This window comes from Myxocyprinus asiaticus, chromosome 44 (assembly GCF_019703515.2).
Source record: "Myxocyprinus asiaticus isolate MX2 ecotype Aquarium Trade chromosome 44, UBuf_Myxa_2, whole genome shotgun sequence".
In the NCBI taxonomy this organism is placed as follows: Eukaryota; Metazoa; Chordata; class Actinopteri; order Cypriniformes; family Catostomidae; genus Myxocyprinus; species Myxocyprinus asiaticus.
In genome coordinates this window covers 25,793,178-25,819,956 of record NC_059387.1, presented here as the reverse complement: position 1 = coordinate 25,819,956, position 26,779 = coordinate 25,793,178, and the positions used below count along the sequence as shown (strand labels likewise).

The 26,779-nt window shown below is 39.1% G+C and overlaps 2 protein-coding genes across 7 annotated transcripts; both read right to left on the bottom strand.

The window, feature by feature from the left end:
* Positions 1–330: 330 nt before the first annotated feature.
* LOC127434501 (claudin-11-like) lies at positions 331–5,562 on the bottom strand. Its single transcript, XM_051687330.1, has 3 exons — positions 4,867–5,562; positions 2,984–3,148; positions 331–1,718 (listed from the first exon to the last, which is right to left on the bottom strand). The coding sequence occupies exons 1-3, from the start codon at positions 5,090–5,092 to the stop codon at positions 1,459–1,461; spliced, it is 651 nt and encodes a 216-aa protein (XP_051543290.1). The 5' UTR covers positions 5,093–5,562; the 3' UTR covers positions 331–1,458.
* Positions 5,563–5,869: 307 nt separating this feature from the next.
* Positions 5,870–21,076, bottom strand: LOC127434488 (polyhomeotic-like protein 3). 6 transcript variants are annotated; one of them, XM_051687308.1, is made up of 14 exons: positions 20,981–21,076; positions 16,909–17,115; positions 16,275–16,364; positions 15,943–16,098; positions 15,196–15,312; positions 13,738–13,987; positions 11,961–12,817; positions 11,127–11,286; positions 10,509–10,759; positions 10,229–10,361; positions 9,321–9,438; positions 7,832–7,940; positions 7,141–7,411; positions 5,870–6,893 (listed from the first exon to the last, which is right to left on the bottom strand). In XM_051687308.1, exons 2-14 carry the CDS (start codon positions 17,086–17,088, stop codon positions 6,733–6,735), a joined length of 2,853 nt encoding a protein of 950 aa, XP_051543268.1. In that variant the 5' UTR covers positions 17,089–17,115; positions 20,981–21,076; the 3' UTR covers positions 5,870–6,732. The 6 variants fall into 6 exon arrangements, with proteins under 6 accessions (XP_051543268.1, XP_051543270.1, XP_051543269.1 ...); XM_051687310.1 differs by lacking the exon at positions 20,981–21,076 and adding an exon at positions 20,304–20,872; XM_051687309.1 differs by lacking the exon at positions 20,981–21,076 and adding an exon at positions 19,275–20,274.
* Between the last annotated feature and the right edge of the window lie 5,703 nt (positions 21,077–26,779).

The window sequence follows — 26,779 nt, the reverse complement described above, 5'->3', positions numbered from 1 at the left end:
AAAAGTCAAGACAACATTTACTTATAGAGCACATTTAAAAACAACAGAAGTTGACTCAAAGTGCTTTACAGATCAAACAAACAAATACACAATGACAAAAAAGATCTCAAAAGACTGTTTAAATGTGGATATTTATAGTAAAAAAGGACTTAAATATTGATCTGTTTCTCACCCACACCTATCATATCGGTTCTGAAGACATGGATTTAACCACTGGAGTCTTATGGATTACTTTTATGTTATGTTTATGTGCTTTTGGAGCTTCAATGTTCTGGCCACTGTTCACTTGCATTGTATGGGCCTACAAAGCTGAGATGTTCTTCAAAAAATCTTTGTTTGTGTTCAACAGAAGAAAGCCAGTCATGTATCTGGGATGGCATGACGGTGAGTAAATGATGAGAGAATTGTCATTTTTGGTTGAACTATTCCTTTAAGATGTCAGAGAAACGCAAACAGATGTTTTTATTAATGAAATTCATGTTTTAATGCATTCTACATATTATTTTAGAAATACTGTATGTGTAACCCAAGTAATGAACTTTAAATTAATTATCTTAATTTAAAGTCTGTAACTGTAATCTGATTACAAGAAATATAATGCACTACTTTTATTACTTCACCTTGTAGCTAAGTGACATGCATCAAAAACTACTTAAATTATTTTTTCTAATTCTTGTATAATTGTCATGCAGTTTTTATGACCTTATAGTAATTGAGAGACTACACGGAATATTCTGTACTTTAAAAAATTAATTTGTCACATTTAAGTGCACTGCAAAAAAAGCTAAAATGTGATTACAAATGTTGAAAACCAGATGACCGCCTTCATTCATTGAAAGTTTAACCAGAGCTGTAACCACCATAGACATCAACAGGGACATGTCCTCTCCAAAATTCAGATTAGTGTTTGAACAATATGGGTTTTTCAATGACAGATTGTTAAAATTTTACTTTAGGTCCACCCAGTATTGAACATTTGGTTACATCCTTGATTATAATCTACAATATTAGAATGAAAAAAGTCCATGTCATTTGTCAACTACCCATATACTGTAAATATTCAATTCTTGACATTGGAAGCAAAAATAGAGGAATAAAGTGAATACTGTCTGTGTAAATAGTTTGACTTACAATCAACTGAAAAATGTGCTGAGGAAAGAGGGAACTGTGTTTCCCCTTGGATTGATTTCCATGTCTGTTTAAACAAAGCCTTTCATGTTCAGACGTCTGAGAGTTTTAGCCAAAAAAAACAAAAAAACAACAACAGTTTCAACCAAATTCTCTGTTCCCTCCCAGTCTTCACATGGTTGGAGTCAAACCATGGCAGTGGAAAACAAATTCCTCACAGACTGTATTTCATTGGTGTGCGAGTTTGCATGTATGTGTGTATGTCTGCCCAAAACCCTTTTAGAGGTATAAGCCTGAAGTCTTATCCAGTGTGTATATCTGTCTCCAATCTCAAACATGTGCACTCTTGGCATGACTGTTAATAGGAGGGCCGGAGTTGGTAACTCCACTGTGTTTTGAGTAGTAGTAGTGGTTTTCAGGATTCTGAGTTGGGCCATCACCCCTTGAACAACAAGTCATAACCGCACCGCCAAAAAAACAGAGGGCTGAACCGACCCAACCAGCATACAGCGAGAACCCAAATGACATCAGACCGTCCTCGTAAAGTGCACCAACAGGGAACCACACAGTCGACACCATCCCACATAGAGCTAAGGAGAGAGGGAGTATGCACATAATATCTAATAATATTTGTTTAAATAGCAACAGTACCATATTTTTAGACCACATTTACATGCACATGAAAATTAAACCAATATTCTGGTTTCAGAATAGACAGCTGGTATATGCCTGTATTAATTGTAATTATCCACTGTTAATTTATATCTGTGCATGTCTAAACGAAAGTAATTAAGAGTGTTACGTCAATTGTGAAAATTCAAGCTATGGAAGAAACACATTTTTAGAGTGAAAATGACAAATGACGAAACAACAAAATGAACACAAATGGGTGAAAGCACCTTAAAGCGATCCAGTTTCACCAAAAATGAAAATTCTATCATCGTTTACTCATCCTCATTGTCGTACCAAACGTGGATGACTTTCATTCTTCCGTGGAACACAAGACATATTGTTTTAGGCATAAAGTTATCCTCATTCGTTTACCTTCTTGTATTTTCATACAATGAAAGTGAATGGTGACAGAAGATAACATTCTACTTAATGTCTCCTTTTGTGTGCCACAGAAGAAAAAATGTCATATGGGGTTTCGAACAAAACGAGGGAGAGTAAATAAACACATCATTTTCCTTTTTGGGTGAACTATCCCTTTAAGAGTCTCATTTTATATATTTTTTTTAATTCATGGTGTTGTTTATTTATTTATTTATTTATTTTTACTAACAGTTAATTGAAATAAATGGCATGTGGTATTTCCACAAGAGAATAGTGGAAAAAAGAATGTGCATATTGTTGTTTAATCAGAATATGCTTTTTACATGTATTCAGAAACATAAAAGCCTAAAGCTGTTGAACACGTAAACATGAAACATCCCTCATTACAACATAACACATTCTAATGAATATAGGAATATTATTGTGCATGCCTAACAAGCCTAACAAAAACTTTGATTGTCTACAAAACTGTAAACCAGATGCAAAGAACCAACTGTTTATTTGACGTGGAAACAATGTAATACTGGTCAAACAGCTGACCATGTCAGACTCTTCCCACTGTAACAGGGTAAAGGAAATCTCTGGATGCTTCAAAATGACTTCAGTCAAGGTCTTTTAAGCCCTGCTGAAATGCATGTTGAAAGCAGGACTGCAGGGAGGATGTGAGCAACCACAGGATAACCTGTTGTTTTCCTATCTTCAGTTTGCCTTAACTTAATCTACATGAATAGCTCTTTTTTTTAGCTTTGGGGGTGCTCTATAATATTTCACAGCAATATGATGGAAATGACCAGATACTCACATATGAACAGTATAAGGAGTCCTCCAAGGACTGCACGTTTGCATTTGGTGTCCTCGGTCTCTTGACTCAATTTGACGCATGGCATCGCCAGCAGCACGAGCGCCAGAGAGGGCAGACCAAGCAGAGAGGCGGAGACCATCAGAGCGCGAGACGTCTGGATGTAAGCTTGCAAAACAAGAGCCAAATACACACAAATATCAGACATCTCCACGAAAAACAGATCAGCAGGGGGAATGCTCTTTAAGACCATAAATTGAGAATGTTAATTTACCTGTGACTGTAACCCATTCATAGCAGCCACGAACAATTTAATTAATAAATATGGGTTATTAAACAAATTACAGGTAATTAATGGAATTAATAATTTAGTAAATATATATATATATTTTTTTTACATGTTAATACAATTTGTATTCAGGATATGTTGAAAATAGCAACTGTGAATAATGATACAAATACAATCATCAGTTTTAATAATTAATGCAGAAAAACTAACTTTGGGCAACAACTGCAAAAAAAATAAATAAATAAATAAATAAAATAAAAAAATCTTCAAGATCATAATAATAAGACCTGTGTAGATTTTAACCCATTCATGGCACCCATGAACAATTTAATTAATAAATATAAGTTAAATCATAATTAACATATTAATAAACTGAAATTAATAATTAGCAATACAGTTTGTATTCGAAAAGTAAAAAAAAAAATCTTCAACAGCATAATAATTTGACCTCTGTAGATTTTAAGGAATAGTTCACCCCAAAATGAAGGTTCTCTTATTTACTCACCCTCATGCCATCCAAGATGTGTGACTTTCTTTCTTCTGTTGAACACAAACGAAGATTTTTAGAAGTAGATTTCAGCTCTGTTGGTCTATACAATGCAACTGAATGGGTACCAAAATTGTGAAGCTCCAAAAAGCATATAAAGACAGCATAAAAGTAATCCATAAGACCCCAGTGGTTAAACCTTCAGAAGCAATGTAAGTGGTGATGAGAAACAGATCAATATTGAAGTCCTTTTTAACTATCAATCTACACTTTAACATTCTTCTTTTTTTTTTTTGGGCGATTCACATTCTTCATGCATATCACCACCTACTGGGCAGGGAGGATAATTTATAATAACAAAAGCAGTTAAATATTGATCAGATTCTCACACACAATTATCATATTGCTTCTGAAGACATGGATTAACCCACTGAATTTGAATGGATTACTTTTATGCTGCCTTTGTTTGCTTTTTCTGGTCATCATTCACTTGCATTGTGAGGACCAACAGAGCTGAAATATTCTTCTAACATCTTCGTTTGTGTTCAGCAGAAGAAAGAAAGTTATACACATCTCAATCAAATCCCTTTATTGTCACTCAACCATATACACAAGTGCATCAGTGGGTGAAAGTCTTGGGTGCGTTTCCAAGCAACATAGCAGTATGACAATTACAATAAACATCTGATTTACACAACACAATATACACCTAATAATATACAATATACAGTATACAAAAAATAAGACTGTATACAAAAAATAAATAATAATAATAATAATAATAATATACAATATACAGTATACACAAAATAAGAAGACTGTATACAAAAATAATAATAAAAAATAATAATATATAATATACAGTATACACAAAATAAGAAGACTGTATACAATTTTTTATAATAATAATAATATACAATATAGAATATACAGTATACACAAAAAAGGAATACTGTATACAATAAAAATAAACTGAAAGTTAATCAAAATCTAAACCAAATATTGATCTGTTTTAATGATTCGTGCATTCAGAAATTCATTTATATTACGCCAAAGATCAAATAAAAATTTCTGTAAAAATAAAACGTAAAGGTATGAGATATTTCTCACCAGGTATATCCAGGATCTGATTGAGTGAGATACAGTGGTAAAGAGCGGTCGAGATGACGCACTCTGTCCACAAGCCCTTCGTCTCCAGCTCATCCATCTTCCTGCAGGTGTGCAAGCCGTATTTACAGGTCACCACCCAATCATTTGTTGAGGTCGCAATTATAATACCAGTCCAGCCGATGCAGCTCATTAAAAACCCACAGAGCAGACGACAGCTATGCGACATTCTGCAAGAAGGACAATGTAATAAACTACTTCTTTAAGTTTTAAAGTAATGCAAAATAGCGCTGTTTATGTAAAGATCAATAATCGTTACAATTCATGTAAAAAGCTGGATACGTTTAGAATTCCAGCTGTGTGAAAACGGAGTATAAATCAAAGCCCAATGTTAAATTCACTTTTATATAGTGGGCATGTGAGGCGCGAGACCCCAGAGAAACTTTCAGCCAATCAGATGATGATCAGCCAGCAACGTCACAATAGCCTTCCCTCAAAGCCTCAAGAATAACACATTTTATTTATTGCGATATTAATCCGCTTCTGTTGTTAATTTCTCTCCCATGTTTACAGTTGTTAAGGTCTTCGTGGTATAAATAAACTACGAATACTCTTTTTCTTCTTCCGGTTCAAGTCAGCCGACCATAACAATTTAAACAGGTTGTCTGTGGCAGCTTGAAATGCTTGTTTTTTTGCTGTGAATGCCATCTAGTGTTGCATGGTATTATGCTGCACAGTGCACTAGACAGATTTTCCCTGAGTATGCCAAAATTCATGTTGGCAAATTGACATCAGATTTCTTCACTTTAGGAACGATTCTTGAAGCTTCACATTATGATTCAGACCAACCCATGGAAACTATTCTAACTAAAGGAGAGAAACCAAAAAATGTTTAATTCTTAATCTAGGATGTCATATACACAGATTTTATAACCCGCAAAGTTGGGCAAGCCCCACTGGCACCTGTAAAAGCACAACAAATGTACAATAAAGGATTGATTCAAGGTCCCGTAACAAAATGTAGTTGGTTTAATTAAATAATCAAAAGTGGCACAAGAAAGGTAATGTAACAATGAGAAACAACACTTTTATGATGACACTATCTAGTACATAGTTTGCCTCTGCAAAATGTCTACAGTAGTTTCATAAGGTCTCAGAAAAAAGGCACCTTTTCACTGCCTTGATTAAAATCGATTGCCTTCAGGTACCTTCTCATCTTCTTCTTTGACAGTTTTACACAGTACCACTGCAGAAATGTCAGTATCTCAAACGTCATTTAAAAATGTTTAAAAACTTGAAATGATTCGCATTTGTACTTTCTAGAGCCTTAGAAGACAAATATATTAAATATTACAAATCCTTCACAAAACATTTGTTTCATTTATACACACAGAACACTGCATTGTTATACATGTATACATATGGAATACAATAGGAAAATATATACAATGGGACATGCACACAATAACAGCACTTCCGTTCTTGTCAAACCTCTCCACATGGACACAGAAGTGATCTCCTTTGTGCCTTTGTCAAAAATATAAAATCATTGACCCTGATCATGATTACCCATACAAAAAAAGGAGACGCTAACAGTTCCCTCCTACTTCGATTAAATATACATCCCGTAAAATGCTCACAGACTGAGACCATTATATTGCTACCATGCTTTCAGACAGAGTTTACAAGTACTGTAAAGTTTTGCTAGTTTAGTTCAAGCAAATACATGTAAGCTTTCTCATAACAATGAAATTATCGCATAAATCTCTAAAGATTAAAGTGCACAAATTGGTTCTATTCTATTGGCAAGTGCTCTTATGGTCCACAAGGGTATACCTTCTATTCTTTTTTGTCTCTTTTTCGTTCTCTTTATCTTCCACCTTCTTTCAGAGAGTTGATGCGGGCACATATTTTCAGAGCAGGGCCGAGTTTGACATTCATGGCGCTCATCAAATGGTCTTCGGTCAAGAGAAGCAAGGCCTGCCCATCAATCTCTTGGGCTCTGAAGGATTCTGCAATGTCTTGACACCCTGAGACGATTGCAGTGGGGTTAAAACAATGGGAAAAAACATTCAAACATCAGTAATTTAACACTGTATGTATAGAGGATAATGTACAGTCATCTGGTCGTTATCGTACAAATAAACCCTGACAGGGTGATCAGGAAGTGGAGGGATCTGAAAGGATTTATTTTGCTATAATCATTGATGCACATTATCTAGCTTAATAAGCGGATACTTTGTCACATGTCATATGTGTGCATGGGATCATATTTACCTGGTAAGTTGGATATAAAGCTTGACACTTGATCCACAGACCATTGAGCTGGTTTGGGGCAGGGAGAGACATCAATGGGGGACACAGGGTCTACAGGTGAGGTGGGAGCACTTCTAGTCTCTTCCATCGGTTGCCTTGTTCTCACATCCCGCACTCGCTCTTGTTCTGTGTGCCTGCGAAGCCTGGTCTTCATTGGAACGACCGTCTCATCTTCACCTTCCTGTGGAGGCTTCTGAAGGATTCTCCACTGCTCCGTGATCCCATGTCTTGCCTGGAAAATATCATGTTAAAGGCAACATGCATGATAAATATGCATGATTCCAAACCTGTATGACTTTCTTCCATGGAACACAAAAGGAGATGCTAGGCAGTGAATGGTGACTGAGGCTAACATTCTGCCAAATATCTCCTTTTGCGTTCCACGGAAGAGAGAAAGTCATATGGTGAGTAAATGATGACAGAACTTTCATTATGGGGTGAAGTATCCCTTTAAGTGAAATGTAATACACAAGTGTTACAGAAATGTTTGGCGTATAGCATTTCATAGCCCGAAACACAGATGAACTCACAGAGTATAAAACAAATTGCGGCAAGTCTTAGATTCCAAAAGATTGACCATTTAAAATTGTTTTAAAAACTAATAAGGCTTCATAGAGCTAATAAGTGCTGCAAAGGCCATTCTCAGACAAACCTGCTGGAAGTTTTCTTCGCTGTTGTCCTCAGCGCCATTGAGCTCAGATCGATGGCCACCTTCGCTTATACAGCGCCTGAGCGCACGGAAACGTTTGGTGTAACTGAATCTGCACAGAGATCGAGAGAAGTTAAAAAGACAAAGTCTGTCTGTCTTTAAAGGTAACCCAACACACTGACCAAAATCATGGTGCAGCTTGGAAGGTAACATCAAACATCGATGTGTGTCAAGGGTTGCTGTTAATCACAAACCAAGACCACATCCTGTCACAGTCTTTTTAAGACAATGCTAATGACTGACTTGCATGATTTACTGTTCAAACATACTTAGACTACCGGAGAAAAGATTGTAAACAATTGGCTGAATATATGTTTCTCATGATTTTAAATCTAAAGGCTTAACAGTGAACGCTTGAAATTAGTTTAGTAGACAAATATAAGTTGTGCCTACATATGAATTATCTTTTTAAAATTAAATTATAAATACATTATACCATTTTTTAAATGGATGACTTGGACAAGCTAGTAAAGGGAACAGCCAACAAGTGGCCAGCATACATGGGAACTCATTCAAGACGATCTAAAAAGCATCCCAGGTGGCACCTCATGAAGTTGGTTGAGAGAATGCCCAGAGTGTGCTGAACTATAATCTAGGCTAAGGGTGGCAACTTTGACGAAACGCTTTTATTATACTATTAACTAGTTAGTTTGCATTTGTTTATCATTTTCTTGGTCACTGCATTATTGAAAAATAGTAAAAGTAAAGAATGAGAAGGTTTGTCCAAACTTTTGATTGTTTTTGAAGTACATGTTTATATGTATGCATGTTAGTTTGTTAAGTTGGTGATGGAAATACCACTGTCTACATCATATAGAAGCATGTAGTCATTACAGCAATGAGGCTGACGTTATTCTTAAAGAGAGCTTTAGATATATACAGGAAATCATGCTCGGGCCCTTCCAGTTGTGGTTTCTCATACCACCAAGCAAGAGAGACATTAGTAGGTGTTGGTGGTGAAGCTTTTGAGCCCCAATGCTTTATGGCTTCGACAAAATCCTACATAACCTACATATCTTAAAGGGACATTTCACCCAAAAATGAAAATGTTTTCATCATTTACTCACCCTCATGTCTTTACAAATGCGTATTATTTTCTTTCTTTTGTGGAACACTAAAGGCAATGTAAGGCAGTATGTTTGGCTCAGTCACCATTCACTTTCATTGCATCTTCTTTCTATATAAGGAAAGTTAATGGTGACCGAGGCAAACATTCTGCCTAACATTGCCTTTCAATGTTAGTTTTCTATGGAGAAACGAAAGTCATACAGGCTTTGAATGACATGAGGGTGAGTAAATGATGACAGCTTTTTCATTTATGAGTGAACTATCCAATTGGTACCATTTTCCCGTTAATTTGACTTTGATGCTAATGGTGTATTTTTGGTCTAAATTGTGCTATTATTGTATGTGGTATTGTAAGGAAATGTACCTCTTGGCACAGGATTTGGAGCAGAAGCGTTTGGAGCGTGCGAACGTTTGGGCGGTGCCTTTCCTCTTGCAAAACTGGCACTGCAGAACAAGCTTGTGGGCTCCTCCAACACCATCTACTGCGAGAAATAAGAGGAGCAATCCAGGTTTCATTTTCTCACAAATAAATAAATAAACACCCCTACACACCTTAGTGGTCACAGGTAGTTGTGTAGGACAGAGTAAGTACAAGGGAAAGAATAGAAAAAGTATAGAAAAATCAGGCATTTTAAAGGAACAGTATACCCAAAACTGTCAATTCTATCACAATTTATTCAGCCTCATGTCAATCCAAACCTGTATGATTTTCTTTCTTATGCAGAACACAAAAGGTTTCTGGTTCCCTGAATATTCTGTGTTCATGTGAGAACTTGTGTTGTTTAGCACTAAAATCAACACATCTTGTGTGAATATGTGCCACTGTGAACAAGCTTCTCGCATGCACTCACGAACGTGAAACGGACGTCAAGATTTTCACTGAAAAAATTACTTAAATTTCGTGTTGTTTCTTACCAAAACCAGTCGTATACCTTCAGAAGATTTGGAATATGATGCATGAGTCGCATGGACTACTTTTATGATACTTTTTTGGTTCCTTTTTTAAGCTTTAAAGTGATTCTCCATTAACTGCCATTGTATTGAAAATATGGACTGACATATTCATTAAAATTTCTCTTTATGTGCTCCGCATAGGATAGAAAGTCATTCGGGTTTAGAATGACATGACAGAATTTTCATTACATGAAACATTGATCTAATGTTGACACACGGATCCAAACAGGTGACACATGGTGATATCTTTGCCAAGTTTAAACCCTTAAGCACCCATCTTATTTATTGAACATACTGATTACACAATATTCTACTCACTGTTTGTGCCCTCATCATCTGAGTCTGTGGACTCCTCTGGAGGATCTGAGCTGGAAGGGATGAGTTCTGGTTCCTTCTCCTCATTTAGCCCTGACTCCCTGACAGGACCCACCATTAGAGATGACCTGTTCACCTATGGGATTTGCAAGAGAACAGTTAATAATACATCACAATCTACCCAACTTGACTAAGACTTAAATATTACAGCAATTTCTCTACTAATAAAAATACTTAATTCATGCAATGATTGGTGTCACATCTATTTTTATTTTATTTTTACCGGGAATGGCTCCAGTCCTTCCTGTATGATAAATCCTTCCACCAGGTGTGTTAGGACCAAAGGTTTGGCTGCTCCTGATGGCTGCTGGACCTCTGTGGGCTTCGTTTGGCTGAACGTGGGAGGCTCAACTAGTGGTCTCTCCAGCATGGGGTGAAACTTTGGGGGAATGCAGCTGTCCACAGGGGACATGTCTAAAGGTTGAGTCAGGGAGGACTGGATGGGTGACATGTCAGAAGAGAGGCTGGAGATCGCTAGAAAGATAAAGAGCCTGTGAAGTTGAGCTATGTTCATCTCTGCAAACTGTTACTGATATTACAGTCCCAGTTCTAGATTATGTTGAACTTAACATTGAAGAAAATGTTCACTAAAAATTGAAAATACTGTCATATTTTACTCACCCTTGTGTTGTTTCAAAAACATTGTTTCCAGCAGAACATAAAAAGAATTGTTAGGTTGAATGTTGACAATTCACTTTCATTGTGTGGAAAAAAGATGCAATGAAAGCAAAGGACAACTCTTTCTGTGTTCCATGGAAGAAAAAAAGTTTAGAACGACTTGTGGGTGAGTGAATTATAACAGAAATTTCATTTTTGGGTTTTAACATTAATATTAAAGTACCTGAGTGATTGTCTGACTGGGTGGATGTTTCCTCACACTGGTCGTCTTTCTCAGCTTGCCATGGTGGGACTGAGGGCAAGTGCGACTCATTCTTTTGTGACATCTTTATCTGTCCATCAGTCCTCGAATCCTCTGTGCAGACTGTCATTTTATTAAAGACCTGAAATGCAGAGATTGTTAACCTCGGCATAACTGTAAATAGTGTCCTTTAAAACTTTTGCCTACCTCAGTGTAATTTGTCAGTTTGATGATGCCTATCTGATGTGTAATATACAGTTATGTAGTTTTTGGACCAATCAATTTTCTCTTTGGATGGAGCTACCCAGCCCAATGCCACATGAATAGAAACCAAAATGTCCTGTTGCTCATTGCTTATCATGTCACGGCTGGTAAGTACATAAACTCAGATCAAAAGGAATATTCCTGGTTCAATACAAGTTAAGCTCAATTGACAGCATTCGTGTCTCAATGCTGATTACCACAAAAAATTAATCACGACTTTTGGAAGTTTTATCCAAATTAACAACGGCGTATCTCTAAAACGACTATACGATTATAAAAGTGCTTTTATAAAATTATTAGCCTTTAAACCCTCCAAACACTGGGCCCATTCACTTCCATATTGAGTGCCGCACTGTAACCTTGACTTTTGCTTTTTTCAAAATGATCAAATTATCAAAATAATTTGATGCGGTAATCAACATTATGCTTCAAATGCTGTCGATTGAGCTTAACTTGAATTAAACCCGGAATGTTTCTTTAACAATGCAGAGATGGTTGGGACAAGGTGGGCTCAGTGGCAATGTTTGAGCATTCATGCATTTATCAACCCACCGTGGCCTTCTCTGAAGATTCACTTGACTGGTGTTCTGTGGTGGCAGTCTGGGTGATTTGGTTTTGTCCTGGACTTTTTCTCAGGGGTGCTGGACATTTGAGATCTTGAGGAGTCTGCTTAAGTCCATTTCCCTCCTTACGCTCTTCTTTTCCGTCTTTCAGGTCTTCTGATGTCTCAGCCGTTTGTATGGGATTCTGTGAGGTCACGGGCGACTGCAGCGGTGCAAGAATGCTGCTGGAGGACACCAGGGGCAGCACTGGTGATGGAGGAGATGCCCTCTGTGGAGATGCCAGTGGAGGGGTGGTGGCCAGAGGTGTGGCTACTGTAGTTTGCCTGGAGGGTGACAGCTGGACCAGCTGTGGGCATTGGTTTGGAGTCCGCAGTGGCTGGGCGGTGCACTCTGGTTTAGCAAGCACAGGTGAAACAAGAGGCTTTGATTGAATGAGATCGTGGGGTGGGGACACAGTGGCTGTCTTTGATTGGCCATTGGTGCACTGGGCAGACGCAGAGGACAGAGCAATCCTCAGCAGCTGTTTTGTAGCCAGTAAGGACCCACCCGCCGTGGAGGACCTCAAGGGCAGGGTTAGGGTACGGGGTGTAAGGTGAGATCTTCCAGGGGAAGGAACTGTGATGGGAACAGAAGAGCTGGCTGACACACTCTGGGATGGTTGGGTGGACGGGCAGCGATTTAACTCTGGAAGAAGCTTCTTTGGTGTGGCGGGGGGAGAGTTGGGGGGTGTATGCCTCTGATTGAAGGGGTGCTGGGGGATGCTGATCTGGCTATGTGGCCTCTTCAAGCTGCTGCTGTTTAGCTTCTGTTTGGCTAAGGCATGGGCCTGTGCAGGAGCATACAGGGCTGGAAACGAAAAGATAAACAAGGATATAAAATAAGCAAATTCATCAGACTGGGACTCAAACAACCTTTCTGTAATATGTTAAAAGCAAAGTATTCTCTGTGTTTTATGCATACAAAATATATTTGTATGATAGTATTTATGGAATTCACTAAAAACAGGCATTTTGTCATATTAAGACTATACCGGGGTTAGAAATTATTATTATTATTATTGTTATTTTTTATTTTTTTTAAGGAGCAATATTTGACCCCTGATATTGATTTTCAGGGTCATTGTTTACATAAATGAGACCATATTTGTTTCTGTTGCTAAAAGACTACTACTTTTATGCTAAACCCCAAATCAAGATAGAATAGAATATTATGAAATGTATTAAATATTCACCCTAAATTGTATCCTGAAGAATACAAATATTTTAGAGGCTGGGGGTAGAGTAATGAGGGAGTTTGCTAAATATTTCGAGAAAATATTGTCATGTGACTTTATTTAAAATCTCTTTCATAAATTTTCTATCTTTCTCTAAAAGTAACATGGCAGCATTTTGGAAGAAGTCAGCTGACCTCGAGGCAAATGTTCCTATCTTTTTAATGCTATTTTTATGATGTCTCCAAAATGTAAAATAGAAATAAAAACAATATTTTGAAAATAAATAAATAAAATATGAAAATTATTATTTGGGCCATAATGTGTTGGAAAATATGTCTATTTTCTGAGGTATTTTTATGCTCATGCCCTTTTAGGGTTAAATAACAGATAAAACGGGGCATTTTTGCCCTCATAATTTAAAAATGTGGGACATTTGGTCATTTGGCATAATTTCTGACCCTGGGCAACATATTTCAATTTCTAAATGTGATGAAAACATCTGAAGTATAGATCTCTTTTGGAGAACAAATTTATGTTTGTGGGCCAAACTTACATGGTGGTGGAACCGTAAGATGGCGCACAGGTGGTGCTTTCGGTGGAGCTGTTTGAGAAGTTGAACCTTCAGTTTTAGTCTGTCCTTCCTTCCCTGGAACGTTCGCTGGCTGGCTGGGCCTCAGATGGAAAGTTTGTAATCTCGGGCATGAAAGCGGAGGGGGTTGGCTTGAGGTTGTGGGCTTAAGTGGTAGGTTTGGAGGGATGGTGAGGGTGCCAGGTGGTGGTGGACGGAGAGTCAGACTCTGGAGCTGGAACAGAGAGAGATAAAGGTGTCATAAATTGTAAATAAATTGTCATGAAGTACACGTCAAACATTTAGTCAAGTCAAGTCATTTTTATTTGTATAGCGCCTTTCACAACACACATCGTTTCAAAGCGGCTTTACAGAAAATCATGCATTAACAGACACACTTAGTCTTAATTAGTCACACTTGAGTGAATTTATGGTTCTCATGATCTTAAAAACTGTTTGATCTAAAGGGGTGTGCTTGAAAGTAGTTTTGTAGACAAACATAAATTGTGCCTTACTATGAATTCCTGAAAACAATGAAAGAGTTGGAGTGGATAGCAGCGTTCGTTAGTACGAAGACGAGATGAAAAAGATGCATCAAGACAACTAAATTGATTTTAATTAAAACAAACTGTTAATGAAAATATGATGGGAAAAAAATATTTCCCAATACTAAAAATGCACTAACACTGTTATATTATATTTCACTTTTATATGCCGTTGTTTTTTAAAACCTACATTTTAAACAAGCTAATCTTTAAAATATTTGATACAGTACATGTTTAAATAAATTTAAGTTGTTTATGCATTTTTTAAAAATATTTGAATATATGTTAAACTTTGGTCTGTTACAGCTTAATACATGTTTTAGTCATTTTGCACTTTATCGACAACTGAAATATGTTATTTGTTTCGACTAAATTTATATGCCATTTTAAACAGAAAAAAATGACTAAAACTTATGAATATGACATGACGAAATATTGACTATAATTAATGGACATTTTCGTCAAAAGACAAAAATTATGACTAAAATATAAAACAGTGTGAAAATGAACACTGGTGGATAGTGAAAGCCAAGTGCAAAGCTATAATATAGGCAAAGGGTGGTTACTTAGAAGAAGCTAAAATGTAAGTTTTGATTTGCTTAACAGTGTTTCATCACTACACATTTCTCATGCTTCCATTTCTGTTACTTCACAGTTTTTATGACTTTATATTCTAAAATGTGGAAATAGTAATAATAAAGAATGAGTAATAAAAATTTAGCAGGCATGTCCAAACATTTGAACAGAAGCCATATAATCACAGATTCAAAAATCCATTTGAAAAGAAACATTTAATCTTGCTTAACAGATTTTGTGGTTATATAGTACATTAAACTGCACATATTCAATTCAGATCTATAGAATCCACTATCACAAATCCAAACATACTCAAGCTCACCTGCGTGGAGGTAAATCGAGGTGAGGAAGAGGAAGGGGTGGAGGAGGAAGAAGAGGAGTAGGAAGAGGAAGAGGTGAGGGCAGGCACATCAGGCCGCACAGCAGACGTTAAAATCAACTGCCAGATGGCAAGCATATAGAGACAGAGAGAAATGAAAGAGAGAGGAAAAAAAGATTAAGAACAAGTCCCACTGGTGCAAAATAGAGGGCTGTTATTTCCTGCATGTTGTGCTTCTGTTGTGTAGGTGTGATGGTGAACTTAAAAGCACAATGATGAGCTTTTGATGTGGTAGAGTAAAATCTGTCCTTATCAGAGACATGCAAACATGCACCGAGTGCAGACCTCTAGACACTAACCCTCTGTGTTTTTAACAAACATGCCAGCTGGTCACACAACGCCTTTAGGCACAAGTTCTGTGACTAGGATAAGAGCTTCTCCTTCACTATGAAGCAGTTAGAGATGGATCACTAGTTTCAAAATTAACAAATATTGTGAGTAAACAAAGGACTGGGTAAAAGGACAGATGTTTAGATCTCAATTTACTTAGACCTGAGAAACCAAGAAAGTTTCCATGAAGATCTGAGTGCGAAGGGGGGCACTGCTTCTGTTGCATTGAGGGTAAAATCTTTATGTGCCAAAGGTCTCTCCTATGCGAGTTTGTAGTATAAGAAACAATCTGAACAATGGTGAGAAGTTTCAAAATGCAGCAGAACAGGACATGGCGCAGAAAGGGGAGGGCCCACCTACCATCTGGGCCCTCAGGAGCATCTGGGCCTGGCTCGTACTCGGGCTCTTCCCCAGAAGCAGCGCTTGAGGAGAGATCTTGCGGGGGGCCGCAGCAGTGCTCTGATTCTGATTTCCTCTGACAAGGGGTGTTGATCTGGGCGTGTTGGGGAGAGAAATCTGCAAGAAAAGGCGGACGAGAGAGAACAGAAAACTCGATAAGTCAGTGTAGGAAACAAAATAGAAATAAAGTTTATATGAGACAATGAATGTCATGACAACACCAATACAACAAGCACTATTTCTTTTACAGGTAGAGAGGTATTGTGCTACAAAGTTGTCTCACACACACACACCGTTTTTGGGGTCTGCTGCGAAGATGAAGCCTGGTTGACTCGCTCACTTGGTGAGAAGGAAGGAGCCAGTCGGTCACCAGACAGATTGATCTGGAGAAAGTGATGGAAAAATTTTACAGTGACTTTGTTCACAAATTTAAAATTCTGAATTATTAAATTTACTGGAGGAAAAGTGAGAGATGAAACAGCTGAAACAGACAGCTGTAACAAATTAGAAACTGAAAAGAAAGCTTTAAATTTACACTAGCCCCAAAAAGTATTCGGCCAAGTACTGGTGTTTTTACATTATCACAAATGATTAAACGTGGCATATATTTTAAATAAGTATAACAAAAACACATTTTTAAAAACGTAGGTTTGTTAGATTTTAACTGACTTCATGCATACACATGCAAAAACTGGTTAAAAAGTGATGTTAGTTCTGAGAAAATGTCTAGCATCATCTGTTTGCAGATGCCACTTAGTTTGATATTTTTTCATCTAATGCAAAGCAAACATTCATACATTTAAAGTGTGGCTAAAGTGTCCAAAAATAGTAAAAGTACTTTTGGGGACCTCTGGATTTGAGGATTGCTTCTGTGAGAGAGGGCAAAAGAGAGACAGTCAAGTAGCGAGTTTGAGCGAAGAAAATCACCTGAACTACTTTTCTGTCGGTGGGGCTGGGCTGACTATGGAAGGTAGTGACAGTTGTTAGTGCAGGGGGGGGTTTGGAGGTGCCATTGGCCTGATGGGAAGGGTTCACCGCTGTGGTGGTGGCCGTGGTGTTGACTGTGCTCTTTGCAGGTTCTGCTTTAGTTTGGGGCTCCTTGTCCATTGTTCCACAGAATTTGAACACAAGAAGCTGAAACAAATTCGTCGTAAATACGATGTATGTGTTTGTAAAATTCTTGGGTGATTCTTCTTTTTTTTAAATCCCCTTTTTCTCCCAATTTGGAATGCCCAATTCCCACTACTTATTAGGTCCTCGTGGTGGCGTGGTTACTCACCTCAATCTGGGTGGCGGAGGACAAGTCTCAGTTGCCTCCGCTTCTGAGACAGTCAATCCATGCCTCTTATCATGTGACTCGCTGTGCATGACACCGCGGAAACTCACAGGAAGGGAGGCTCATGCTACTCTCCACGATCCACGCACAACTTACCACGCGCCCCATTGAGAGCGAGAACCCCTAATCGCGACCACGAGGAGGTTATGTGACTCTACAGCAACCGGGCCAATTTGGTTGCTTAGGAGACCTGGCTGGAGTCACTCAGCACACCCTGGATTCAAACTCGCAACTCCAGGGGTGGTAGTCAGCGTCAATACTCGCTGAGCTACCCAGGCCTCCTCTTGGGTGATACTTGATAATTCTTCAAAAGTCAGTTCTCCATTTGTAACACCCTTTTCCTAGTACAGTGACTGTAGCAACCTTGATATTTCTTAGAGAAGTGCAAATTGTAGATCTCAACCACAGACAGGTCATTTGTCTATAGGAACTTAAGTTGTAAATGCAAATTTCCAACAGTTTTCTCTTATTTGCCTACAGGGCCTGGCCTCTGGCCTTATGTAAGGTGAGACTTAAGTCAACCAAACATTTTGAAACTGAACATGAACACAAACTTTTTTTTTTTTTGCACAATAATGTAGCATACTAAATGACTAATATTGAAACTGACGACCTTACAGAGAAGTCTATTTAATTCCAGAAATCAATGAGAAAGGGGAGGCAAAAAACAATCAGTTGCATTTTAATAAGTAGGTTTGCATGCACATGCCTAAATATTAAATTAAATGTTAACACATATACATGAATAATAAGACTGTAGCCTACCTTGAAAGAAAGAAAGAAAGAAAGAAAGAAAGAAAGAAAGATTGATTGATTGTAGGCCTTTAATTAAAGCCTAAACTATGGCAGTATGTTTAAAAAAAAAAAAAAAAAAAAAAAAAAGGACATTTTTAAAGAAAGTAAGTGTCAGGCCATAACTAAATAGATGTAAACAGCCTACGTGAGTTATTAAGGCATATAAACAGGGTCCAGTAATGTAGTCTAGGGCATACGCAGGCATATGGCGTATGCCCACCTGAAATAAGTGATGATACGTAAAGCCGCCAGAACGAGTAGGCTTTTGACTTGGAATTTTTTTATCTACTAACGCGATGTCGCAGCTCCGGTGAGTGAATTGTTTTTTTATTTTTTATTTTATTTTAAAAAGTGTACGGAGATTCTCTCTAAACGCACACGGAGCAGCGGGAGGCGGGAGCGCAACTGATATCACTGGCAAGACAGACAGTCCGACTAAGCTGATCCACCAATCAGAACATTCATTTCAGACGCGATTGGATATTTGCTAACCAATCATATTTTCCGTTTCAGTAAGGGGCGGGACATTTCCAGCATCTAATGCTAATTGCACATCCCTGGAGTGACCATAATTTGAGCTGTAAATTTATTTCCCTGCTAAACGTAAATATATACATTTAAATTTAACTTATGCAATTAAACTTGAAATTGAAAATACTGCATGTTTTTGCACAACTGCTAGTTTTTTTGCCTTTTACTGCTGTCGGTGGTGCCTTTTTCTCATGATATCAAATCATTTCAATTTATATTTCTAAGAAGGAAAACAATTTCACTATACACAGAAAAGCACATTATAGTACACAAATAAAACAAATAACTATTAATTCTTATGTAGGCTACATATGTTAATTCTAGATAACGTGTTAACGTGAACATTACTACACTTATATTAGCTATACAATGCAACAGTTTATTGCCTATTAAGTAGGCTATGTATTAGTTTATTAATTAGAGTAATTATAAAGTATTAACAATTTTCATAGTAGCCTAATGAAAGGAACATATTAGTTTAAATACATATTTAACATCAAGTTACCATTGTTGACTATAATTACAACAGCCAATATTCTTTTTTTATGAAAAAAATAAATTATACATACATATATATATATATATGTATATATATATATATATATCCTTCATAAATTCACAGTATGCCCACCTCTTCAGACACTACTACAACACTGACAGTGTCGTATTCCAGTCTTTGTTGTCCCAGCTTTTTATGTAGGACTTTGTAGCACGTAAAAACTAGGGATAAATGAATATGCTAAATAACCTACAGCATAGCACAAAGGCCTATACTACATATTAGATTAGATATAGCCTACAATATTTAACGAGGATAAATGAATGAATAATACATAGATGAGAGTTTTTTTTTTTTTTTTTTTTTTTGTTATTACCGCCGTTATTCTACAGTAAACCCACTGGCCTATAAAACAAAAGTAGCAACGAGGCAATAGCTACATATGCTTTGCTTTGTTTAAATTTAAAGGTCAAATTTGACTGTTTTGTACGTGTGCCAGTTACAATTAAAAACGTAACATTGTTTCGTTCGAACTGTATTTTATATACAATAATATTTCAACCGGTCTCGTTGCAATCAGCGTGATGAAAGTGGTCAGATTATGGATTTAGTTCAGTGGGCATATGAATATCAACTGTGTTCATCTAATGTAAAAAAAAAAAAAAAACTTTTGTAAATAACCTATTACATACTAAAATGTAGCCTTTATAGAATAACTGAAAATAACAGCATATAAATTAAACTTGAAACCTAACCCCCTTCACAACTGGCAGAAAGATGGAATAAAAAGCCGGTTATCTGCAGAAAAAAATGACCTCCGAAACTGTGACAAAAATAGTATGGAAACGGACACATCGGATCGTCATTACAGTCGAATCGTATATTATTATTATTATTATTATTATTATTATTATTAAAAGCCCTTTTGGTCCACGCCAGCTGAAAAAAAGCTCTCTCAAATCCTCTCTGCCTGAAAGAAGAGAAAACTACATTCATAATGTGAGAGTGCGCCATTCCTGCATTATGAATATGAATTATGCGTTTTCTTTGTTTCATGCGAGGCACAGAAATAACATTAATAAAGCAATACGTCTACCATGTATACAACCATACTGTCCGTGTAATATCTGTGCAACCAAAACGACATTAATGGACACATACCAGGAAGCGCCGCGGGCAGGTGCCAGAATGCCACGCGTGTTTTCAATGTTTATGCACGAGCCGCCGTCGAGTCTAACGCTGCAGTAATTTCTATACAGACACCCAAAAGTGATTCGCTAAAAAAATAAAAAATAAAATAAAAATAAAAAAATAAACATCCCTGTGTTTGTCATAACATTTCGACGGCCTAATCCGGAGCGTCTGAAATCGCTTTTAAAAGAAAACGTCTACATCCTGCAAAAAACCCCGCTAGATTTCGGTGCGACAGCGTCTTGCATTGTCGTAGCATTTACGTCTTATATTTTCCCCTTGGGTCATTATTTTGATCTGTTCATAGGTTGGAAATGGGCGTGTGTTCGCGCAGTGACAGCTAGAGCCCCACTGTCCGTCCCTAAAGACCTGCACGCTTCCTTAGATTATGGCGCTGTGCGATGGATAATAGCAGCTGTATTTCATTGAGCAAAAGTGTACCTCACGAAATGCGCACAGTGACTATAGATTGTAACTGGCTGCGCATCGAAATCCCAAAATGAAAGTCAAAGGGGAAAATGATGATGCTCTGTGCGCGAGCGTGCACTCATCAGCGCTCCTCCCTGCAAACAGAGCCGCCGGTCTCAGACCTGTCCAAGATATCCACGCTTTAACGTTTGATAAATGACCGCTTAAGGTAATCCTACCTGTCCGAAGTCAACGGGGGAGTTCTCCCATCACACAGTGACCGTTTTCAGCGACTGCTACAATCCCGTCATGTCCTAATGCGTCAAAGGTAAAAGTAGAGACGATAGCAATTCATCAGGGCTGTGAATGTTACAGCACCGCTTACAGTGTAGGAGGACCGTACGCGTTTGCTGTATATGCTTCTGGTATTGGAAAATCTGAGAACATTTATCTGCACACTTTACAACAGGCATAAAATGCTTTCAAACATTTGCGTACATCCTAACCAAGCCAAATAGCCTAACTTTACTGTGTGTGCATGCATGTGCAAGCTTTTTTACCTTTCAAATAAGGCTTCATAAATCATAATTCTTGAACTTTGACCTCAGAGCTTTGGTTTGTTTTGTTTTTGGAACTATTAATGTACAATGGCCACATGAAGATACATTTTTTTAGATAAAAGGTAGCTATATTAGGTCATCTGTTAAGTGGACAATGTATGCATTTTATATTATAGTGACACTTAGTATCATGCAATGGCATTAACAATATGTTACTATTTTACAAAATAAGTAGGGTGATTATGGGTAAAGTGGGACAAAGGGTAAAGTGGGACAGTTAAGCTTTATCCCCATCCATATTTATTTACTTAAAGTTAAAAAAATAAATAAAATAAAATAAATAAATAAAAAAAAAGCATTCTAAACTAATCTTTTAGGAAGAAAACAATTATCTTTTTGATTTTCTTCTGCATGGCAGAGCTTATTTTACCACCACCGGTGGGAAAAGCAATGGTAAAGAAAATGACAGAAATCTGAGGTAAATATTGTTATAAAAAAGAAAAAGTTGACTCAATATTTGTAAATGTCATATGTAATGGTTCATGGTGTAAAAGTGTATCAGAAAATGTAGAAAGTAATTCCAAATAATTTGTAGATATTTCCTTTAAATAAACACATACTGCTTGTGAAAATACAATTTACTTAGTACATTTCTTACTAATTAATCTGTTTCTAATTAAATTGTATATCCACAAGCAGCTGCAGTGTGCGGGATCTTTTTCTTGTTTATTTACTTTAGTGTTTTTTTCTTATACGCACCTGGTGATAATTTATCAGGTGCCAGTAAAGGAAATAAGGAGCCGAGACACAAGCATGTAGTAGGTGGCAAGTTTACTGAGAACAGAGAGAGCGAGTGTGTCACACACACACACATACAACAGAGTGAGAGCACAATAACCAATGAGAGAACAGATATAACCCAGTGCCGCTACTCGGTACTGGTGCAACCTTTATCTTTTCTTTTTTTTTTTAAGGAACTGAATTAAGCATAACATTATAAGTAACAAAAACATGAACACAGTAATGCCTCATAAGGGTCAAGAACATAGTCCTTGAGGTGAACCGATGGGCGTCGGAAATGTGACGACCGGCTTGGGCTATCAAAATCCTCTGCAGCACGTTCAGGTTGCGTACAGGGTCCGTGCTGCATGGGGGAGGGGCCAGTGGAGAGCTTCCTATCAGGTGGCATGTCAACCTGATCGGGTATGTGGGGGGGAGCCTGACATTGGTGCGTCAAGACAGATTCTGATATAGCCGAGGGGATATCTGGTGGCAAAGGTGGGGGGCTTTGTACTGGGGGCAGGTCATTCATCGTCAGATGAGATGTCAGAGGGACACACCCCCGGTGAATAGTCATCCGAGACTTCAGAAGGAACCCTGAAACAATCAGATTGTCTCACACGATAAGATGAGCTACATAGCTGGGACCCAACAAACCTTATGATGTTACAGGGCCTCCACAGAGATAACAAGATATCGATGCCGTGCCTGTGACTTGTTTCCGTCAGAGTGAAGATAGACCATGCCACCCACGTGAAGTAAAGGGTGTAAACTAATAAAGTATGACGTCTCCGTGCAAAGGGGGCTTTGGAATGCTCACTATATAAGTGATTGGTATAGGCGCTACTGGTGCTGAACTGAGATAAGAGTGTCATCACCCAAGGGTATTTGGGCATTGGAAAACTGATCCCATTGGGTCCACATTTCCCTGGTTGACAAACCATATGAGCAGAGACGAGAGTTCAATGCAGCTGTGGCGACCGCCAGACTGAGAGGAGAGACAGCACCACCCAAAGGATCTAGATGTAACAACTCTCCCTCCAGCTCTCGAACAGCCCTTTCTGCAACAGGGTTTTTGTTAAGGTTCTTTGCGTGTCCCAGTTCCAGTGTGAGTCTGTGCTGGTGCAGGAAGTCATAATTTACAAGAGCCTTAAATCCAGGAGCAGAGTCAGTGTGGATGACTGCCAGAGGGCCATCCATGGGGCACATCTGAATGCAGAGCTGTATCAAGGCATCCCACAAGGTCTCATGCCGCTCATCCATAAGAAGTAGGGTTGAGGTGAATGATGTCACTGTCTCACTGAGAATAAGTATGACTTGACGGGCACGCTTAAGGACATCAGTGGCAAAAGACAGCCCCACAACCTCAGGTGGGGGGGAGGTGGACTGCTCAATCCTTGCACTCTGTGCATGACACAGCACGGTACAGGGGTGTCAACTATTCACAACACGCTTCACAGCCTTGTCCAAATCCAGGGCATGAGTGCGACAAAGATCAAGGCACATACTGACTGTATGGCCAACCAAGCAGGAAAGCCTGTAAAGGGCAGACGCACAGATCCATCCAACACCTCCTGCACAGAGGTAAAGTGAACGACAGATTCAGCAGTACATAAGATGAAGGGGCAAATCTGGCAGCCATTGTTTTGGCATGGAGGAGCATTATGACTGGCAAAGTCAGAAGGAAGAATAGCAGAGACAGAAACGTGTCTGACAGAGGCCTGGTATCGGCTAACTACAGATAGGAAGGTCGCAACACGGAGGCTTGCCGAGAATTCCCCATGGCAAAGCTTTTCATACGCCTGTACACATGGCTTGCTGTCAGTAAGCACACAAGCATTTTTATTAGACTGGATGATTTATGGACTAAAGTGCTTAGTGACTGCGGCAATAGAATGGGCCTCCACCTCACACGGCAACCACATTGTCTGTGAGCCTCGCAAACTAGCGCTAAAGAAACCAGCAAGATGCAATTTATCACCTCATGTCACATAAAGGGTTGCACCAATACCTGGCTGCCTGACTGTGCCATCTTTCACAATCCACAGTTGATCGCTTGGCCTCAGAAGAGTGATGACACGTGCAGATGAGACAGCACATTGTGCACTCCGAAATGACTCCAGCAATTCATCAGTCCACATAATGACCTCCTGAGTTTGACGCCCAGCAGTGATGTCCTCCAATGGAGCAATGTGTTTTGAACACCGTGGGATCACCTGTGATAGAACCTTGTATGCCCCAATGAAAGATCGGAGGTGACCGACCGTATCTGTCGAAGGACAAGAGGCCAGGGTATTGATACGATGGGGACTGGCTGTGATAGTGCCAGCACACCAAATCCAGCCATGAATGGATGTCGATTTAGGGTTGATCATCGTTTTTTGGAGCAGACAGATGAAGGTCACACTTATACAGAGCCTGGAGGACTTTCTTCCAGTTGTGTAATAGTTTGCGTGGTGTGTTGCCCCTACAATAGAGATCATCAGCAAGCTTAGCCAGAAGGCCTTCCTGCAGAAGTTGACCTAAGACACGGCACATGAGCTCCTTGAGAGCCGTTTCTGAACCCTGCATGCCCATAGCAGATCTTGTGTAAACCCGCACCCCTTTGAAGGGGGTCATAACTCCACAATACTTCATAGACTCACGAGCAAGGGATATCTGATAGAATGCAGTAGTCAGGTCGGTGACAATAATATGTTTCCACTGTGCAATAAGACATAATTTAGAGTCAACATCGGGCAGTAATGAGGGCTGGGGATTGCTATAATCGGCAAATGCGTTGACCAAGCGTGACCCTCCATTGGGCTTTTTTACCAAGAAGGATGGGTTAAGGTACTCTACAACAACATCCACCTCTTCCGGGCATTTAAATACACCAAGTTCCTCCAACTGATCAAACTTGGTTTGGAGTTCCACAAGTTTGCCCCTTGCATGAAGAGGGAGACGACCTTTGCACTCCGGGGGTTCTACAGGCCCCATATTGACTTTGGCTTTGAAGGGACCAGCGGCACCATTGTAAACTTTAAAGCGAGGGTCAAAGACACTGTCATACTTCCTCTGCAGAGACTGAAACTGAGTCACTATGTCTGAAGGGAAAAGGTGTTCGGGGTCAACCTGTACAGGTAACGAGTGAAGATTCTTACTTAACTTCTCCACAGCCCAGCACAATATGAACTTCTCTGAGTGCTCTACCTGAGGCTCAAAAACAGGAGTAATCTGACAGTGTTCTTGATGCTTTAGCGGTTCAGTATACAAGTTAAGCATATTTTGCCCACTACACTAGAAATGATACTTGGTTGAGGCCACACTTGTGATGACTTAACATTTACATTTTACATTTATGCATTTGGCAGACACTTTTATCCAAAGCAACTTACAGTGACCTTATTACAGGGACAATCCCCCTGGAGCAACTTGGAGATAAGTGCCTTGCTCAAGGACACAATGGTGGTGGTTGTGGGGATTGAACCAACAACCTTTTGCTTACCAGTTCAGTGCTTTAGTCCACTACGCCACCACCACTCCACTTAAAATTCTGCATACTTGACAATTCAGATTGAGGCTCAATGGCATAATCTGCATCAGGCAGCATGTTATCAGAGAGTTGCACTTCAAGGAACCCCCCAGGCCAGATTACTTTTGAGGGAGTTGGAGCATGAAGCACACAGGCACGTTGTGCAGCTGTGCAGGGCATCACAGCAGTTGAGCTGCCATACTTGTACGTTGTGCCATCTCCGAGGATCACCTCATGCCTGGTGGGACGAACAGTGACATCATTAGCTTCCATAAAGGGCGTGCCAGCAAGTACGTCAACATCAAGGTCCTCCATGACAAGACCCTCAAAGCTGAACACCTTATCGCCCCGAGTGAAGGAGATCCGAGTTTCACCAACCACTTGAAGCGGAGAGGAGCCATCAGCCTGGTGGACCGACTGAGCACTAGAAACAATCCGGGATCCAAGACGCTTCACAATGATGTGTCGGATCATATTATCTGTCGCCCCACTGTCAATAGCGATGTGTACAACATGATGCCCATAAAAAACATCAAAAGATGGGAACTGACGTTTCTGATCCCTGTATGCTACGGCACCCTGGGGAGCTGCTTCGGTGGTATTGTCGCACGGGCATTGATCATCCTGCCCATCATCTCCATCTGACTCTCTTTCCAATAAATCCACTATTTGTCTAGCCTTTCAAATGTAACAGCGATCACTGTCTGGGAGATAACTACACTCACTCAGAAAATGGCTTACATCTGAATGGCCAGCCTGCTTGCACAGAGAACAGAATTTGATGTGACTGGGTTTTCCACGAGTAGCACTGAAACTATTCTTACCACCCCGAGAGGACTGATGGGGCTCCGTACTCATAGCTGTACAAAGGATGTTTGCATTGTCAGACAAGTGGATCTCATCTAAAAGGGAGCTCTATGATATTTCAGGCTTGATGGAGGCTAGAGTGCGAAGCCGCAGCTCTGTGCCATAACGTTGTTTAACCAGCCTGGGCAAGCCAGGGTGAATCAGTTTTAACCATGTGAGAACAACCATATTCTCTAATGTGGGAGAAAGATCCTCATCCTCTGTCATCACTTCACCATGACGGCTGAGGCTGTTGGTACATAATAACGAATCCTCAACAAAGCCATTAGACGTTGGTATAAGTCTTCTTGTCACTCATCACCCTCCATATAAATGTC